The 21,078-nt window shown below is 31.1% G+C and overlaps 3 protein-coding genes across 8 annotated transcripts in view; 2 read left to right on the top strand and 1 right to left on the bottom strand.

Moving 5' to 3' along the window:
* Positions 1 to 21,078, bottom strand: part of LOC125870200 (uncharacterized) — a 390,460-nt gene that overhangs the window by 223,827 nt on the left and 145,555 nt on the right. Inside the window, exon 1 of one of the 3 annotated variants that reach the window (XM_049550565.1) lies at positions 8,394 to 8,397. The exons of the other annotated variants lie outside the window; for them this stretch is intronic. Within the exon in view, the coding sequence (XP_049406522.1) occupies positions 8,394 to 8,395 (2 nt within the window). The 5' untranslated portion in view covers positions 8,396 to 8,397. Of the gene's footprint in view, positions 1 to 8,393; positions 8,398 to 21,078 lie in introns of those variants that run through there. 3 annotated transcript variants of the gene reach the window in all.
* Positions 9,063 to 9,625, top strand: LOC125870198 (uncharacterized). The gene is made up of 2 exons (XM_049550561.1): positions 9,063 to 9,178; positions 9,259 to 9,625. The coding sequence occupies exons 1-2, from the start codon at positions 9,143 to 9,145 to the stop codon at positions 9,526 to 9,528; spliced, it is 306 nt and encodes a 101-aa protein (XP_049406518.1). The 5' UTR covers positions 9,063 to 9,142; the 3' UTR covers positions 9,529 to 9,625.
* LOC125870192 (uncharacterized) lies at positions 11,398 to 18,537 on the top strand. 4 transcript variants are annotated; one of them, XM_049550552.1, is made up of 3 exons: positions 11,398 to 11,759; positions 14,911 to 15,195; positions 18,241 to 18,537. In XM_049550552.1, exons 1-2 carry the CDS (start codon positions 11,439 to 11,441, stop codon positions 15,175 to 15,177), a joined length of 588 nt encoding a protein of 195 aa, XP_049406509.1. In that variant the 5' UTR covers positions 11,398 to 11,438; the 3' UTR covers positions 15,178 to 15,195; positions 18,241 to 18,537. The 4 variants fall into 4 exon arrangements, with proteins under 4 accessions (XP_049406509.1, XP_049406510.1, XP_049406507.1 ...); XM_049550553.1 differs by having other exon boundaries at positions 11,399 to 11,759; positions 18,299 to 18,537; XM_049550550.1 differs by having other exon boundaries at positions 11,399 to 11,759; positions 18,246 to 18,537.

Here is a 21,078-nt window from a genome sequence, read left to right as displayed (position 1 = left end):
ATTTTCTTTATTGTTTTTTCCCAATATTTTATTTCAAATCATGCTTTGCTGACTCCGTACAAACTTGTCTTAATTAAAAAATAATTTTTTTTAGTGCTTGTCGTTTAATTAAGTTTGTATATGTGTTGTACACGACTATTTTTTCCATTAGGGTAGGCTTACTTAAATAGGTCTTACGTGACACAAAATTAGATTTGGAGATTAGCTTTATATGAAATCAAACGTCTAATAAAAAATTGAAAAGAAAATATCTCATTTAAATATATATGAATATATGTGACAAAAATATAGTATTTTAATAAATATTATTACATGAAAATATGACTCGTTCAATATCTGCTCAAGTGTATAAATTGAGTATATTTAGGTTGAATATATTGTTATGACGGGAAAATGGGTATAAGTTCGAGTAATCTAACTTTATCCGTTTATTTATTAACTCAACTTAAAGATTAGAAGATTCTAGAAGGAATTGATGGCATGGTTCACTCCAGCTAAAACAAGATAAATGCAGCTTCAGTTCCACGTCATCTTGACAATAGTTAGTTGTATAATAATTCATTTATAATATTTTTACCTAATACATAGTGATGAGATTTAATAAAAATATATTTAAAACATCTTCATGAACATTTTTTAAAATTATTTTGTGAAAACATAATGAAGCGATGGATGTGTGAATATGTCAAACATAATAAAAATAGGAATGAGGATATCTGAGCAAAAGTGGAAGTAGTCTCAGAATCGAAGAAGATGAGAAAAACGTAATTAAGAAAGTTTGAGCATGTGAAGAAGAGATGCACAAATTTTTCAGTAGGAGGTGTGAGATGTTGGATATAGAGGGTGCGAGGAAAGACAAAGGTAAGTCGAAAAAGTATTGGAAAAGGTTATTAGGTAGGACATAGCGCAACTTCAGTTTATCGAGGAGATAAGCTTAGAGTGTGCAGCTCGAGGTTTGGATCATTAGAGATTTTAGAGTAGAATGTTAGTAGATAGTGGAGTATTAATTCTCTTGATTCCCGAAGAATTTCGGCATAGTGATATCTGTTGTAATATAATTAGTTTTAGTCTTGTAATGTCTTGCTTTTTCTTTCTACTAATTATTTTCATTTTCATATTAATTGCTATATTTTATTCACTGTTATTTTACTTTTTCATACTTTATTTTGTTATACTCAAGTTCACTATCTTTCAAAAATAACATATCTATCTCCACGAGTTAAGTCTGTGTACGCATACCCTCGATCCCCAAATTCTATCATGAGATTTCACCAAAAAATATATCGTCAATACTATCGATGCTCATCGATTGAATGCGTACAAGATAAATTATGATGGAATTATTAATGAGCCGACCACCATTTAATTTTGTTAAGTAAAATCATTTTCTTAGGCCTGCATTAAAGTATCTTTGTCACTCAAATATCAAATTCAAAAATGATTTACATAATCTAAATATCATTAATGCCTCTTTTATTTGTTAAGTTAATTACATACATGTATTTACATAATTTAAAACCGACTTTTGCAGGCCATCAAAAGTTCCACACGTAATCTTTTATGGTGTGTTCGATATTAAGAAAAATATTTTTTATTAAAAAATACAAAAAATAAAAATATTTTTATCAATATTATTAAAATTAATAATTTGTATTAGGCAAAGCTTTTGAGAAGTGCTAATCCCTCTAGAAAAATGACATTTTTTCAATTTCTATTATTATTTTAATTAAGATACATATATTTTTCTAAAAAATTAGTCAAACATGCTATAAATTTTTACGTAAACATGAACGCCCACTTGTATTATTCAACTGAAACCTAAAAATACCAAAAAAAATAAATTAAATACATGAGGTGACAAAATCACTAGTGTGGTCCAATTAGGTAATTAACAAAGGGGTTAGGAGATTTTTAAGCCCCTAACTAAACTAATTAATAGTAGTACAGTGACATCTCTAAAATTTGTAATATTATAAAGGAAGAGGTTTTGGTAATAACCTAATTTTATTAGCACTTATAATAATAATAATGATAAAATTTATTGAGGATTTGGTTCACTATCAACTATATATTGCCTTGATTATATAGACATCATTACTTTATCTCTATTTTCAATCAAATATCTCTAATTTAAATCTTAAATATGAAATTATCTTTATTAAAAACCGTTTATTCTAATAAAGTCAAATGTTTAACTGTTTTTAATTAAAACTTTTGAATTTAAATCTCAAATATAAAATCGCCTTTATTAGACAATGCTTCTTCTAACATAGAATGTTTTTAGCTTGAGTCGAAATTTATTTGTGTCCAATATTAATATTAATTATCGCGCGCAAAAAGAGAAAACAAACAAGACACTGTCACTCTATCTATATTTTTAATGAAAGGTTTCAAATTTAAATCTTAAATACAGAATTGTCTTTATTAAAGAAACATTTCTCCTAACATGAGACGTTTTTGATAAATCCAATATTAATATCGAATATCAAACTCGAAAAAAAAAAAAGACACCGCAAGAAACTCACAGATTGAGGGGGTATTGTGGCAATGAGTCATGAAATTGACCTTCTAATGCCTCTGACTCAGCAATGATTATGACGTGGCCATGTTTTTGGCTTCTTCTGAAGAAAAATAAATTAAAATAATTAAACATTTCAACCGTTAAAAATAAATAAAAAGAGAGGCAAATTATCAAGAGAGGTATAAAAAGACTTCAAAATGAAATAATAGAACATAATTTTTCCAAAATTCCTTAAAAAAAATTATTTACTAAGCATGGTCTATTTCCTTTTAAAATTAAAAAAATTACTCTCTCTCTATATATATGTGATCCCAATTCATATTTTGAAAATTTTTCTATTTGTGTTCATAAATATTTATTACATAGATAAATTAATTACATACAATATACATTTTTCTTAATTATACACACATGCATATAAAGTTGTGATATGTGTATATTTTGTTTGTTTGTTTGTTTTAGTTGTTAAAAATAAAATTAAACTATCATTATTTTTTTACGAATTTCATACGTTAACTATTGCATAATACATAAACATGACCCTTAACTTGACTTCAACGAATAACTATGCCCTCGAATTTTGAGTGTGCATAAGTAGACACTTAAATTTGTTTAATTTTATACAAGTCTAAGTGACTATTTGTGTACACCCAAAGTTAAAGGTCATAAATGAAGGCTAACGTCAAGTTAAGAATCGTGTTTATGCATTATGTCTTAACTATTAATTGTTGCATCTTTCTACATGAACTATCGCCATATATGAACTAAAGCACACATCAGCTATAATTAGTTATTTCTTTTTTTCATACGAAACTATCAGTATATGTGTATTAAAACATAGTAATACACATCAAATTATGTTCAGTTATTTTTTTTTTCTATTATACTATCACCAGTCTACGTAGTAAAATATACTTTAACTATCAGATGTTCAAGCATTATATCTTTTTTTACATTGCCTCTTCTTTTTTCTTCAATCATCAAAAGTCATATCCCCTAAAACAAATTAGTAAAAGTTTTAATACCATTTTGATGATATAGCCAAACTAATGACATACATGCATGATGATGATCATATTCCATGACATGGCATATTGAGAATGAGACATGTATGATGGGTGGCAATGCATGACATGGCATTTTTTTAATTATTTTTTTTAACATGTGAGTATGAACTAAAAAGGATTTGAAGAATAATAAATTTGACTCTAAAGAAAAAACAGTGGGTCCCAGTCCACGTCATTCTTTCACATTGCCATGCTGGATTTTGAATTTATAACCCAAAGTCCAAAAATAGCCAACCGTGGGTATATAAATACTTTAATTACCTTTCCTTTTCAACATCACAGACCAAAATAATTGAATATTAAATAATAACAATACATTATTCTTTGAAAAACAAAAATTAAAGAAGAAATATATGTTTCTTACAATAAGACATATATTGTAGTAACTTAATAGATGATCGTCTTGAATTATAATTTTCGTCGATTGAGTGACCGATAATTTTTTTTGAAATCGATTTAAATATATCTTGATGGGATATAATTACTGAAAAGTAGCTTTGCTAGCTTCCAAAAGCTTGGTGAAACGGGATATATTAGAGTCGATTACAAACGTATGTGCATGCGTAATGATTAAGAGATCGACGTGGGACTATTCTTATTCAAATGACTTTCTTTCGCCTAAAAATTATAGTATAAAAATGTCAAATATGTATAATAAATTCTCTTGACATTTTTATGTGATAAATTTTTTTATATTTTGAATTTCGTTAATGAAAATTCTAATAGCAACATCAATAATGAGTTGATATTGGGACACCCAATAGGAAAAGAAGAAAAAGTGAAGTAGAATTGCTTCATTATTTGGAAAAATTAAGTGATATATAAGAATTAAACCAAAGTAGAATGTTTCTAGACAAAGTAATTAAATTCAAATGAAACCTTTTCTTTAATTACAAGTCATAACTAGGGAAGAAAAATACAAGTTGAGTAATACTTGCCACCATATTAGTCAAAAATATTAATTGTTGGTTGTTCCATATTAGACCATTTATTCAAAACCAGGTTCACCCTAATCCCCCCACCCAAAAGCCCACATATTTTTAATAAACAATATATTTGAGATGATTCGAATTTAAACTATTGATAGTTAAAGACGTATGGGTCCACTTGTTTAATTTTATATAAGTTTAAGTGTTTATTTGTGTAAACTCAAAATTAATAGACATAAATAACATATGAGGCCAAGTTAAACTATTAACACATGTGGTTTAGTAGTTGGAGGATCATAAATACGTATTATAGTCAGAGGCGGATCCACATGTATAGATGGCATGGGGTGCACACACACCTGTTAACTTCGAAAAATATCATGTGTATATATGTATATCGATCTATCTTGAGTACCTGACAGAAACTAACAGAAACTAAATATAAGTAATATACCCTGTGGAAAGCATAGAAGGGCACTTGATACCGCTGATACAAGCCAACACACCCGCCCATGCGACCAAGATTCAATCCATCAATCGAATATGACATTATCCATTAATTATCTTTGAAAGTTTCATTAATTAATCCCTAAATTTAAGATAATATTAATGTACCTCGAGTCTTCAAATTCTCAATTCAAGTTTAAACTATTCACACATGGTTTTAGAGTGGAATAGATTAATTTAATGAATGATAGACCGGTAGATTAGCATAAACTTGTTATAATACTAATGACGTCTTCAAAATATAAAATACTTGTTAAATATAGTGTTTAAAAAGTTGCTATATAAGATGTTATAATTAGAATTTATAAAATAGTAGCCTTTTTGTCCCTCCATCTAAAAACATTAATATTTTGAGCTATTCTTTTTGTTCCCCTTGCTTTAGTTTGAAACCCTCTTTACAAGGCAAAAACGATGACTTTGAAAAGTTTCTTTTTTTTTATTTACAGTAGAAAAAGAAATGTATTATTCTGACTATATTTTCTTGATTGAAATTGAAGACTTTTTTGAAACATAATGACTAGCCTTGATTTTATTTGTTAATATAGTTCTTTTTTGACTTTTTGGAATCATTTTGGCTTATTTGGATATGGATAAGCTTGAGGTTATATAGTTGAATATTTTTGGTGGCTGGAGAAAATATTTTTAAAAATTACTGAAGTGTGTGCAGCACCATATCCTTCTTCAAAAAATTAAAATTTTCCATTAGAATAATTACTATTATTATTATTATTATACAACTTTTCTTCAAGAGAACTCTAGAAGGATTGGAAATTGGGCTTTTTAGGTTTTTAGAATTCTATGGACTGAGCTCTCGTTTGACTATAAATTTTGAGGTTGAATTTGTAAAATTAGAAATTTTGAGTTATCGAAAGTTGTGATTTTTGAGATATGAAGTTATGTCTGAACATACATTTTACTTGAAAATAAAAATAAAAATTGGTGAATGAAAGTAATTAAAAAGTTGCACAAGACATATTAAAGAGACCAATCATCGATATGTGGGTCTAATTCAACCAAAAAAATTAGCTCAAGAGGTGAGGATTCTCAAATACATACTAAAGAGACCACTCACTTAAAGAACCGACACGCGACTCTTCCCCNCCCCCCAAACAAGACTGGATACATATGATGTATGAGCAATTTAATATGATGACCCAACATTGAAAATAAAGTTTGAAATGAATCCTGCTCCAATATCATGTTAACTAAATTGATATTTAGTTCAAGAGATGAGAATTGTCTAATTCATATTAAAGAAACCACACATCTTTTAAAGAGTCAATTTGAGACTCTTCACACACACTTCCCTTTTATGCCTAAGATTGGACATATATATGATATGTAGGCAATTTAATATGGTGGCCTAACATTGAAAATAAAAATTGGAATGAATTCTTCTCTGATTTCATATTATAAAAATTGATATTGAACCTAACTCAATCTAAAAAATTAGCTCAATTTTTTTTTTATATCTAATTTATACCGAATAGATGACTCATCCCTTAAAAGTATTGATATGAGATGCAAATTTAAATTTTGATGTCAATGTTTTCTCTATGGAAATAGCAATTTTCTATTTTAGTAAAATCTTTAATTGGACTAAAATTAAACTTAATTTTTGATAATATCAATTGAGATAAAAGAGGAGAGTTCTTATAGGTCCATAGCAAAAGTAATAAATGGGCCTACAGAAATAAAGCCCATCAGATTGCGGTTTGGTTTGGTGTTTTAATCATAACCATAAACAATCTTATATTAGACTATTCATTTTTTTTAAAATCAATGAATAATTTATTATTTTATATCTATTTACCCCTTGCTTTTATATAATTTATTTTTGTATATTTTTATGACTTACATTTAATAAGGGTGATTTGATAAAATTATTATTTATTATTTCTTAATCTCTATATCAAGTTAATAATGGATACCTATTATTCAACCTAGGTAGTAGCAGATAAAAAGAAGCGTAGGAGTGCAAGTTACAAACATTCAAAATATGGCATTAATGAATAACATGCCCCATGGTCTAAAGTTCAATTTTATGGTGATTAAACTTTAAAATTTGGTATAATTTACATAAATATAATAGTGTCAAGAGCTAATTACATTATTTTTCTACTCTTTTTTAAATTATAAAAATTCCTTAAAATTTATGGATGTCGGATACATCACTAGACTTCCTGATACAACACTGGACTTCTGAATACATTACTGGATATCTCTGAATTCATGAGTGAGGTATGTATCCCAGATGAGAGGAATGTATCCGAGAAGGGATAGGACATCAACATACATCACTGGACTTTCGAATATATCAGCATACATCCGTATACATAGGTGTATCAACGAGGGGAGAGTGATATAGCCGAGAGGGAATTTTAGAAATCATGATAAAATAAAATGTATATTTAGGTAATTTTTCCTAAAATGTTTGTAAACCTGGGCTATTTCTTTAAATAGATCCTAAAAGTTGCTATATGTGCACTTCACTCAACATTAAGCCTTTGGGGGTCAACAAATACAATTAAATGGGCTTTACAGAAAAGCCTTTACCATTGAATTAGGGCAAATTACAGAAATCACATATTTTTAAGGTAAAATTATAATTTATTCCTTAAAAGTTTATAATTACAGAAATTTCTCAAACAGATAAAATAATATAAGCGCTGATACATTAATATGATGTGCGAGATACATTAATCGTTAAGTAAGATACATTACATTTTATACATGATACACTAATCTGATGCGCGAGATACACTAATCTGATGTGCAAGATACACTACTCTGATGCGCGAAAATGAGGGATTTTGGAGATTTGTAAAACTTATAGGGGATAATGGTAATAAGTAAACTAAAAGGTGGGATTTCTGTAATATTTCCTTAAAATTGATATTTGGTTTGATTTGGTTAGGTTAGGTTTTAAATTTTGAAAAACCGATACTATTTGGTTTGATTTTGATTTTACTAAAAAACAACTGCAAAGTAACCAAACCAGACCGATAAATTAGACATATAAATTTTATAATTATTTATATATTATTCACAAACAAATTATAAATATTTTGTTAAATTTTAATTAACTTCAGTCTTTAACTTTACTATTTTCTTCAAGTCCAACACTAAAATTTTAGCCCAACTATTACAATCCTAAGTCCAAGTCCATCAAAATTCATTACTTTAGTATTTACCTACCTTACCTCACATAAGATAGTCACATTTCCTCTTAATTAAATCAGTTTGTTCGTGTAATAATAACTCTAGTATTGCTTAATTGAACCGATAGTAACTTTTCTGATTTATTACTTTAAAATCGAAAAAATCCAAAAAAATTGAACCAAACCGACAATAACCAAATCAACAGTTATTTTTTTCGTTTGATTTGGTTTAGGTTTAGAAATTTAAAACCCCGACTAGATTGGTTTGGTTTTGATTTTAATCGATAAGCGATCCAAACCGAACCACGAACACCCCTAGTCTTATATATGTCAATTATAAAATTTTCTCTAACAACAAAGATAAAATAAATATAAAATGAGTAGTAAATTATTCAGTTTTATAAACTAGACAAGTATTGTTGAATTCAAAAACAGAATCCAAAAAGAAAAACTAAATACTTCATTCGTGTCAATTTATGTGATACTTTTCAAATTTCGAGATTCAAACAAATCTATCTTTGACCGTAAATTTTCTTATATCTTTTAAATATTTTGAATTGTCAATTTTTTTTACACTCCCTAGGAGCTCCCACCCCTTTTGGTCTGACTCAAACTCGCAACCTTCAGGTTGAAAGCGAGGGATGCTTACCATCCAAGTAACTCCCTCTCGTCATTTTTTGAATTGTCAATTATTATGACTGAATAGTATTTTTTTTTTAGGTAGATTACAAATATATAATTTTATTTCAAAATTTTTTTGAAGATTCATGCTTAAATTCCCCATCAAACTTTGAAAAATGAAAAGTGTCACGTAAAATTGGGACAAAGCGAATACTAATTAGTGCCACTTCTACCTTTAATTTTAGAAATTGACGGATTGTTCCCAATTCTCCAACCGTCATAATCGTCTTCACTGCTTCCTCCGGCAAAATCATCGAGCTATTTTCCCGGCGACCAATGTCCGATCTCAATTCTACATCCAATTTGAAAACTGTAAGTCCATTTTCTCCATTCTTCTCCGTATTGAATTCCAGTTATCTTATCAAAATGAAAAATCGACTGCGAATTTACAGGTTAGGGTTGTAATTAAAGGGAGAGTTCAGGGTGTCTCGTATAGGGGTTGGATAGTAGATAATGCGACGGAATTGGGTTTGAGTGGTTGGGTTAGGAACAAAAAGGACGGCGGCAATGTGGAAGCCATGTTTTCCGGTAGTCCTGAGAAGGTTGTAGAAATGGAACGCCGGTGTTGGGTGGGACCGCCGGCGGCGAAAGTCACCGACGTGGATGTTAACGATTGTGATGAAGATTTGGCCCCGGGCTTTGAATGTAGGCTAACTGTTTGATCAGTTGCCTAAAAGAAACAAAATAATTATTCTTTTTTGATAATCAAATTGCTTGATGTATTTATATGTTTAAAATTAATGCATGCTTTATTTTTGCCAATACGCTTTACCCAACGACCTCTTAGTGCAACCATGTCAAAGGTAAACGACATACACGGAAGTTGGAATGTGCACAAACCTTATCCTACTTTGTTTGAGGTAAAAAGATGGTTTTAATTGATCCTCTATTCAAGAAAAATGCTCTTAAAATAGATTTGATAGATACAAAAATAATAGTTTATGGTGAAAATATCATATAAAATTTTGGTCAATATAGAGATTAGAGATCATTGAACTCCATTTGTATTGAGGATTATAATTTTTGTACCTTAATCAATCAAAGGTTATTTAATAAACACTCATTCTTATATTTATTTGACATTGTATTATCTTTTTTATTTTATGAGAGTTCAATTTAGAGATGTTAACTTAATTAAAATAAATTTTAAATGCTTCTGATCATTGATTTTGCTTGTGATTTTTAGTTTGATTGTTACCTTAATTTGGATTTTTTAATTTATCATGTTTATATCTTCAACATCATTGCATCATATCATTGATTGCATGATTTCATAAGATTTAATTTCATTTTAGCAAACTAAAAATAACGTTTAAACTACATTATAATTTATAAAGCTACGTACACGCTTCCAAAGAAAAGAAATATCATGTTGGACTTATGAGACTAATGTTTGTACAAATATATCGACTAGGTTTATATAGATACACCTGACTTGTATATATTATATATTTTTAATTTGAGTGAAAACCTAAGTATTAAAATGTGAAAAATACTAAAACTTATGTGAATATGCTTGAAAAGAACTAGGTATTAAAGAGTAAAAAATGAGACCAAATGTATCATCAAATTATGAGTTAATTTCAAACTTGACCACATGAGAACGATTTTGTTTTGAACTAATTTGAAAAATAGGAAAAAAAATCGACATTTGTACAAATTTATAGACGTCTGAAAAAAATTATACTAAGTATATATTATTAAAATAAATAAACAACAAAATCCTAGCTCGTGGAGTGAATATGTAGGCATAAATATATATCTAGTGAAATTTTAGTAATATAAGGTGGATATTGGAGCAAAATAAATTGTACCTCAGGAAAGAATGTTGTTGCTTTAACTAACCAACCGAACTCTTTGGATGGACCAATCAACATTTCATTAGAGTGGTAAGTACTCCTTTATTCTTAATCATCAGTCTTGAGTTCAAATCATTTTTATTAGGAATGGATGCCGAAAAACTCTTTGAGCGTCCAAATCAAAACTAGGGTTGTTCAAAATTGATAACCCACTGAAAAAAATTATTGGTTATTGGTATTGAATTAGCAGTTTAGGTAACAATTTTTTTGTAATTATTAGATTATCGATTTTTAATTGTTTGAGATTTTTTTGTTAAAGAGTTAATCGATAACTTGATAATAAATAAATTAATTATATTTATACCATTTGGTACATAAAATTGTTGACCTCGGATTTAATTTTATACTTTTATTTCTGGTTGTTTGAAACTTCTGATTATTCTAGAATGTGTTCGTGTTTGCTTTTGAATAAAATGCAATCTACTGACTCATGTTCATTTGGTTTGTCACCTTGTTTCCAAATGATTGTTAATTTTTAAATCTTAACGGTTAAATTAATAACAATCTATATGCAAAAGCTTAATATGTTAATAGTTATATAACGATTTAGCATATCTTCAAATTAATAACCATAAAAACAAACCAATAAATTTTAAAATAGAATCGAACCAATCAATACACAAGCCGTGTTTGCCTCAACGAGGCTCTTCCCACCATGTCTCCTCTTGCGTTAAATCTAGAACAAAAAAGATGGTGGAAGGAATACGAATCGAATGGCATTGGTGGCAGCTTCAACATCTTTATCTTTTTCTACAGAGAGAATCACTTGTCGATTCACAAATTCATTCTTCAAATCCCATTTTATTACGAAGCTTAACAAGAGCAATCTAGACCCAACACTGCAGCAATGGCGAACAAGATCAAGAATCTCGTTTATTATGCAAAACTATAATGTAAAAAGAGCTTCATTTCAGCTTCCTCTGTTACTACTACCTCTTCGTGTTGGTCGTAGTTCATCTCTTCTGTTTCTGCACAAATTCATTTCATCTCCTATGTCTTCCTTAAATTCCGATGCTAACCCTGATGTTAAAACGGTAAGTCCCCCATTTCCCTTTTCGATTTCGAGCTTCTTTTGGGAGATGGGTGTTTGGTGATTTCTGGGTTGTCAATTCAAATTAGTGATAAAAGATGTAATTTTGAGAAATGGGTGTTTGGTGATTTGTGGGTTTAGGACATTTTTTGTGTGCTATGGCGGTGTTTGATAGTTTCTGAGTTTCCGATATTTATGTGTTAGTAGGTGTGAATTTTTCTTTTTTACTTAACAAGATATTTTTTTGAGCTTGTTAATGGTAACGGGAGAATGATATAATCTACCAAACACTCTATTCATTAAAGGAATACAATACGATACATTATGAAACAATATGTAACAACTATCCAAACAAAGTGTTGAGAGAAAGATGGCTTTTTGAGTGTTTATTAGGAAATTGGTGTTTGATTATTTCTGGGGTTTGGGGTGCTATGGCTGCAGGTTAGCTTACAACAACAACAACAAAAACATAACCATTGTAATCTCACAAGTGGGGTGTCACGACCCAAATTAAGTCATGAGTGGCACCCACACTTAACCTCCTAAGTGGGCGGACCAATGAATCTAAACCCCAACATATACCAATAATTCAACTACGAATAACAACAATAACGCGGAAGCTCCAAAACTTATTAAATTAACCAATCAAATAAGCCTCTAAAGTCTATTACATATTATCCCCAAAATCTGAAAGTCATCACATCAAGGACATCTAATCTCTAAATACTAAGTCTAAGAGTATCAAAGACACTGAAATAAATGAAATAAAGTAATTTATGTCCGAAAACTATGGACATCAGGTCATGACCGAGAGAATCCAACACAAGCTCGATTGAATAGCTCACCCTTGAACCTGATATGCTGAGACTGGATAGGGCTGAGGGCGAGTCAAAGTCGCTGGTACACTCGCTGCACTCCATAAAAGGAAAACAAAGAAAAATACAAGTAGGGCTCAGTACGGGCAACATATACTGAGTAGGTATCATCGGCCAACCCAAAATAGAAACTAATATACAATGAATAATAGTATAAAGTCAACTATAGCACTTAGCAGGTGATAAGAAATCACAACATGAACAAGTGACAGTTGAAGCAAGTACGTAATCAATCACAATGTCAAGCACACACACGAGGACTCATGCCTCGACATCACACTCGTTTGGGAACTGCGTGTATTGAGATTGAGTACATTAAGTTAATTCAATATCCTTTTCCTTTAATGTTACCGTGTCGGAACGTGACACTCCGGTCCAATTATACCGTGTCGGAACGTGACACTCCGATCCAATAATACCGTGTCGGAACGTGACACTCCGATCCAAAAATACTGTGTCGGAACGTGACACTCCGATCCAAAAATACCGTGTCGGAACGTGACACTCCGATCCAAAAATATTATTAATTTATCATTTATTATCACCACTTTTCAATTCATTAATAATATTACATCAAGCCTTCTTTATTCAAGGCATCACTTCGATAGAGAGGTTTTCAGATTATAAATCTCACGGTCTCAGGATTTTAGACCAATCACAAACCACACAACCAAGCCACACAATCACACAGTCAAGTACATAGAAAACTTCACAATATCATTCAATGCATATCAATCGCTATTAAGAGTTTATCTATCAAATAGAATAAACCATAACCTACCTCCACCGAAGAACCGAAGTCAAGAGAGCTAATCTTCCAATTCCTTCCCTTTCTGTAATGCCTCCGAATGTTTCTCGATCTATCAATTGTACATTATTCGTAAGTAAACAATTCTATCGATCCTCATATCACTATATGCCTAGTCTAGAGTTAAGTCTCAATTCTTTTAAATATCATAAATCTAATGATATCAATATAATATAGTTTACTTACTTAAACCCATATATCATCATTTCAATTATGTCGTAATAACGAACATTAAAGCTAAGCTACTGATTGTGAATATCACCCTAAAACAATAAAATGCAAACTAACTTATTTATGATAATACACTATAACCTCATTCTTAAATGTTGGATTATCAAATGGCACACATTTGCCAATAATTACTCACAAAAGTTTGTCTCCAACAATCCTGCCGCTACTATCCATTCTAAATTCCCATCCAAACCTTAATTATAAAACAATAATTATCACTCCTACTATTGATAACTACACTTCACCCTAACACTACTGCCAATGCACACTCGTTCTTTCCAATGTCTCATCTAATTACAATACTATAATAATCATCATAATTTATCGCCTAACATTCACTCACTAAAATTGGACAAACAACATATTCAATAGATAAGACAAATGGATAATTAATGCATCCCAAGGATTTCCACTCAATTAATATAAACCCATTACATATTACTTAAGGAAATCGAAGAGTTGAAGCATTACCTGGATGGCAGTCGCTTCTGGTTGACGCCGCAGGTAGTGTTTCTCTCGTTAGTGTTTTTAATTATCTAGGGTAACTAATTATGAACTAATAAATATTAAATCTTACTAATTTTAATGTTATCTTCTTTAACCACCAACTAAATTCATTATTAAAACAACCCCACTAATTCCATATTATAGTTACAAATAGTTCAAAATACCTATTTAGAATCTATCGAAAAGTATTTTATGAAATCAAAAGTTCTAGTACTCAAAACGACCAAACGGGTCGTTACATGGGGTCTTCGGGAGGTTGTTGTGTAGGCAGCCTTACTCTTACCTTGTGAAGGTAGGGAGGCTGCAAGTTAGCTGGAATTTTTTCATGTGTAATTCTTAATAGAGATGAGATTCACATCTATTGTTCTCTTATTGTCAGATTTTTCTTGGTTGTGCTCTGTCACTTTGTTAGCCGTGATTTTTATTGAAATTCTTCAGAAGGGTGAGGTTTTGAGCTTTCTTGGATGATTGTCGGATTGTTCTGTATATTCTGTTGCTGCTGCAGGTTTGCTCTAGGTTCAGTTGAAAATCTTTAAAATGAGGAGACTTTGAGCTACTTGTTTTTATGGTTGTTTGATCATTTGAGTTTAGGTATTTCATATTTGTGTGGTGTGTGCAAGGTAGCTGTGATTTTAAGTTAAAGTTCTTTAAAAATATGGGACTTTAAGGTGTTTTTTCAGTAATGAGTGTTCATATTTTCATGCATTTCGGTTACTTATGTGTTGTGGTTGCAGGTTAGAGCTGTGATTAAGGGGAGAGTACAAGGGGTGTTTTACAGGGACTGGACTGTGGAGAATGCTAAGGAATTGGGGTTGAAAGGTTGGGTTCGAAATCGGAGGGATGGATCGGTGGAAGCTTTGTTTTCTGGAAGCCCGGAAAAAGTTCAGGAAATGGAGCAGAGGTGTCGGAGAGGTCCACCATCTGCTATTGTCACTGGATTAGATGTCGTCCCCTGTGATGATGACCCTGGAACTGGGTTCGAACGTAAACAAACTGCTTGATCATAGGCTAGCCTGTTGGTAAAGACTTAGCTGAACACTTTTCCTGGTTTCTCTAACTTGCTCTTGCTACATGTTTCAGTGATTATAAGTATATCATGTTTGTACACACAAGGTCTTTGAAAATGTTAAGGATTTTATTGTTAAATGTTCTTATTGATGTTATGCTGCCATTCAATGATTTATTACTGTGTGGTTGTGCTTTTGCTAATTGCCTTTTGAATTTTAGCATTATCTTACCATCTACATTTACTAGAGTAACTGCCAAATCTGTGTCGATACGACGCTAGTGTGGGTGTGGGATTCGTGTGGTATGAGGTCAATCCACAATCAGAAATTGTGACCAGATCCATGAACAAATTATGGGGGGGGGGGGGGGNNGGGGGGGGGGGGGATTGAGATTTTGATTTCTCGAAAGTCAAAATGAAAGATATAACAGAGGTAAGAATTGGGAAATGACATACCTTCAATATTATATCCACAGAGTATCTCTCAAAATTTAGAATATCTTTGTAGCTCTATTTTATAATTTTGAATTTCTTTTAGTAGAATCCCAGCACCTGTACCTGGATTTGTACCCTCGAATCATAAAATTTAGATTTTGCCAAATCTGACCTTCAGATCAGCACCTATGTTGGATACCAGCATCTGAGTTCAACAACTTAGGTAATTAATGGAGTGAGGTTTGTGGCTTTGGGAGGTGCTCAAGTCTCTTCTTTTAGACCATTTCATATGGCGAAGGTTCCACAACTGTTTACACATCTTTTTAGACCCTTATGGACGGGAGATTTGGCCACTATCAACAACAACATACTCATTGTAGTACCACATGTGGGGTATGAAGAGGGTGAGGTGTATGTAGACCTTACCCTTACCCCTACCCTTGAGGGGGTAGAGAGGTTGTTTATGATAGACCCTCCACTCGAGAACAGGTTTGAGAAAAGAACCAGAGTAAAAATCAATAAGCAATGATGAAAATAATGAAGAAAGAGAAGTAGTAACAATAAAATGATGCAGATACCCAAAATAAATGAAACAACAGTACTAACAAAACCGAAGAATAAGATAATGCTAGCATAAAAACAATTATGCTGTCAAAGAAACCGAGATTCGGCAAGTATACTGTGGTGTATTTTTTGCTTAATGAATCATGTTACCTAAGAAATTAAAACTATAGACTCAAATTACAGTTCCTTTTAGCCATTATTTTGGATCCATTTCTACTTGAACCTATGGGAAGATGTAGCTTAATGTTACCGGTTTCATCTGAACCTTTATGTGTAAAACTTTACTACATTGCAACAAATAATAAATATGACCTCATAATGCACCCAAGGGTGTGGCCTATTGGTCAATTAAGTGGTTGAGAACAATGAGGTCTCAGGTTCAATTCCTAGCGTACAACGTTATATGTACCTGTTGTTGGTGGGAGGTGGCAGATGTCCTGTGAAATTAGTTGAGGAGCGCGAAAGTTGGCTCAGTCACCACGTTCATTAAAAAAAATGATATGAGCTCATAACCATAAAAATATAATGGGTTCAACTAAGAACCTTAAAGGTCGAATCCATAGAACTTAAATCCTGGATCCACCCTTGGTCAAGAAGGGAGATTATCTTATATTGGTCCCTAGGTGTTTTTTGTGCAACTTGACAGGGGAAACAAATAACCATCTCTTCCTGCATACTCAAATTTGGAACTTGTTTCTCAACATCACAAGCATGAACTAGACAATGCCAGAACATACATCAGATCTTTTGAGCTACTGGATTAGGAGGGGAGGCAGTAAGAGTCAAAAGAGATGGTGGAAGCTAATACCACCATGTGTATGGTGGTCAGTCTGGAAAAAAAGAAATGGAAGATGTTTTAAAGATAGATTCAATTCCATCCACAAAGTTAAATGGAATTGTATAGTATCTCTACTTTTTTGGTGTAAACAACTTTGTATAGATGATATTGACCAGATTATAGATTTGATAGGAAATCTGCAATTATCCCTTTTTGGAGGTAGCCAACATACCCTTAATGCTGAAGAATTCAACCTTACCAGTTTCAAAAAAATTATGGTAAATTACGCCACCTTCTATATTAAAGCCNTAAAACAACTTTGTATAGATGATATAGACCAGATTATAGATTTGATAGGAAATCTATAATTATCCCTTTTTGGAGGTAGCCAGCATACCCTTAATGCTGAAGAATTCAACCTTACCAGTTTCAAAAAAAGTATGGTAAATTACGCCACCTTCTATATTAAAGCCAAATGTACTTGTTACTCAAGTTTCTTTGAAATCTCTTCAGCTATATGTTGAATTCTTAAGTAACAATTCAAGGATTTGTTGCTTCTGATGTTTTTGGGGATATGTATCCTGCTTTGGCACATTGGTCCAGAATTATAGAACTTTTGAGCCTAAGAGCCTATTATGTAGTAGCTTCGCAGTTTTAAGTTATGGATCACATTACTTCTCATTTCTTAAGAATATGCAATTCCAGATCTGTATGGACAATATGAAACCATGGCGTAGAGAAAGATTCGGGGATGTGGTTAGAAATCACGGAAGGGAAAAATTAACTTCTCAGGAATCGTTCTGAAATAGTTGTATGAATTCTGTGGAAACTCATCACTGAATTTCACAGAAATGGGCTATTGAATTATAAGAGAACATAATCCTTATGGTATTAACTAAAATATCTTTTCTGAAACTAGTGAAGAGAATTCGATACATGTTCTAGTCATTGCGTATTAAAATTTTCAACTTCGTTGCTATGTCATCCAACTTTGTGTTAAGAAAACTGTTGCACTAATCTGTTCCATATTTGAGAAGTATGTTCTTCCTATGGCCTCTTATTCTTGTTGTTGTTGTGTGTGCGAACATGCATATTCTCAATTTTTTTTCACCGTATGAGTTCTTAATTTATCCGAGGGTCTATCAAAAACAATTTCTCTACCTCCCAAGATAGAGGTAAGGTCTGCATACACATTACCCTCCCGAGACACTACTGATGGGATTACACTGGAAATGTTGGTGAGTTTTCTATCAATCTGATTGACTTGGTTCTTTTGTCTAGGATAGAAAACCAGGATTATTACTCTGCAGATTTCATCGGTGAATCATCGATCCTCGAGGCTGCAGTTTGCCAAGGAAATCAAAGACGATGAGTTGACTGGAAGCTTTACTCCATCACAGCTAAAACACTCAGTAAGATTTACTTTTATGTAGTTTCAGTATCCCCACATCGGTTGTGATCGATGAGAAATGTGGACAATTTTCACTTCGTGAGCTTGTTTAAGGAGCTGAGTTACGCTCAAGGTTCATTTTCTTATCACGTGACAGATGGTAGTTCAGGAAAGTATGGTGCAATAAATTGAGGCCCTCGATATTTTATCGATACACAATGCTAAATATACATATATTACATATTTGTTGATTATTTTTAATTTAAACGGTTGAGTGAATAACTATGTTAATTCTTAAGAAAAAAAGAAGAAAAAGATATGGAACCAATTATTGTCCAAACAATACGGAAAAAGGCAAACTATGACTTGACCTTTTGAATACTCTTTTTTGGTACAAAATTTTAGACTCTTGAGTTGAAGATTTGACTTTTCATGGATTTCAGTTCGAAATTTTATCACAATTCATTTAACATTTATGAGTTTGAAAATTAGTGTTTTTTTTATAAAACTTACATGTATAATATTCGAGCTAATTAAACTAAAATGTTTTTGAGAAACAGTCTCGCTACATCAGGATAAAGTCTCTGTATATGCTACTATCTTCAAATTCTATTTGTGGAATTTTCATTTGATACGTTGTTGTTATACCACACAAAGTCCAAACTAAAGTTACTTAATTTGAATTACGACAAGTTGTTAATTACAAGTTGGGATGACCGTGTGGGGCAAAAAACCAAACATTAAGGGACCTTAATTACAGGATTAGTTGTTTAAGAAAATGAAACATCAACTATTAACAAAAAATCTAGCTCTTGAATAAGGACAAAATACACATGGAGACAAGTTCCTAGACTCAAACAATACAGACATAACTCTTGAATTGAACAAAAAATATTATCGATACAAGTATTAATGACTGATTTTATGATTCAAACTTGTAAGCTATAAGTTATATAGAGATAAAAAATATTATCGATACAAGTATTAATGACTGATTTTATGGTTCAAACTTGTAAGCTATAAGTTATATAGAGACAACATTACAGTTTCTCCTAGCATAAATCTTAAACACTTGGAGAAGTAAAACAAACGTCATCCATTATAAGCTAGCATAGAAGGTAATAACGCAAAATCCAAGAAATAAAAGGGAGAATGAGTGTTTAATCTAAAGCAAATTGAAAAATTAATCCTCATAAAGTGAATTTAATGCTTCCTTTTAACCTAAAAACACTTTGTGAGCCTTCAATAATGTCCTTCCTACCCTGTTGTTCGAGTTGACTAAAGGTGAGGAATTAGAGGTAACCAATATATAAAATCCAACTCATATGTATTAAATTAATTAATAATATGTGGACCATAATTTAATGAAATCTAACTGGCCCTCTTCTCATATATTTGTCTTTCACCATGTACTGTGAGCAATATATAAAAAAAATATCTTTTTCTCTTAAAACTATTTTGTTATTTTCTGTTCCCTTTGAAGGAGGAATATGCATTTGAATCTGCCAACTTCTTGTCTACCAAATCTTAGTAATATATTTTTTAGAAACTTTTGGAGAGTATCCATTCAGCCTAACACACTCTTAATTTTAAAGTTAAATTCTAAAAAAAATAAGAAGTTTAAGTTAAACTTTTTCTAAAATATAAAAATTATTCCTTTGTGACAGAATAAAAGAAAAAAAGTATGACACCATAAATTGAAATAAAGAAGAGAAATTTTCAGAAATAGCAAAGACAAATAGACATAATAAGGCTCTATATCTATAGTTTCGATAATTGCACTCCATAGCTATAGTTTCATTTGCTATGGAAGATGCGATTTGTATATTTCGCTTGCAAATATATATATACAAATAGGATAAATATATACAAATGGAGGTTGCGGTTTGTATATTTTGCTTGCAAATATACAAACATGGTAAATATATATATATACAAATGGAGGTTGCGGTTTGTATATTTCGCTTGCCCGTTTTGCTAGTGAATATACAAACAGGGTAAGTATACACAAATTCTGTATTTATACATTTAGGAATTTTTCAGAACTCCGTTTGTATATTTCGTTTGTCAATATACAAACATAGTAATTTATTATGAATTTTTCATAAATCGTATACAAATAGCTAGGGTAATCATATACAAATTCTGGATTTATACAATCAGAAACCGAATTATGCAAATTTTGGATATATACAATCAGGGACCGATCGAATTATACAAATTCTGGATTTATACAATTAGGAAACCGAATAGCAAAATTTCGCGAAACTGTAGCCACGGATTAAAAATAATCGAAACTATAGCTACATTACATAATATACTCTAGATGTTTGTCATTTGATGTAATTTTTTCAATAAAAAAAGTACACAGTGTTGTAACTGGAAATATTAGTTTAGGAGACTTACAAATTTCTACTTTTACGAAAGTAAATTTATAGCAATCACAACTTATGTCACTGGTTGTCGAGATGAATCCCCTTGTTTCCACAACCTAAGAATCTTCTTTAGATAGTTGCAAGGAATTCTCTCACCGTAGACCCTAGTCACCATATTAATTAATGTTGAAATTTATCGTCGTTGTAACATTCATAATGACATATTTACACATTATGTATGCAAAGAATTTTGTCTAATTTGTAGATCATAACCATTATAGTAATGACGTGTTTATTATATATTATAATCGAATTTACAAATTTCTCATCTTTTCAACACTCTATATCACAATT

Source organism: Solanum stenotomum, chromosome 7 (assembly GCF_019186545.1).
Source record: "Solanum stenotomum isolate F172 chromosome 7, ASM1918654v1, whole genome shotgun sequence".
Taxonomy (NCBI): domain Eukaryota; kingdom Viridiplantae; phylum Streptophyta; class Magnoliopsida; order Solanales; family Solanaceae; genus Solanum; species Solanum stenotomum.
Note: the sequence above shows the minus strand (reverse complement) of the source record. Positions and strands in the feature narration are given on the sequence as shown.

Bases quoted from the DNA above. Each gene is read 5' to 3' on its own strand.
- LOC125870198 (XM_049550561.1), top strand. From the start codon at position 9,143: ATGTCCGATCTCAATTCTACATCCAATTTGAAAACT. The intron at 9,179-9,258 runs GTAAGTCCATTT...GCGAATTTACAG, and splicing joins CTACATCCAATTTGAAAACT to GTTAGGGTTGTAATTAAAGG.
- LOC125870192 (XM_049550552.1), top strand. From the start codon at position 11,439: ATGGCATTGGTGGCAGCTTCAACATCTTTATCTTTTTCTACAGAGAGA. The intron at 11,760-14,910 runs GTAAGTCCCCCA...TTGTGGTTGCAG, and splicing joins CTAACCCTGATGTTAAAACG to GTTAGAGCTGTGATTAAGGG.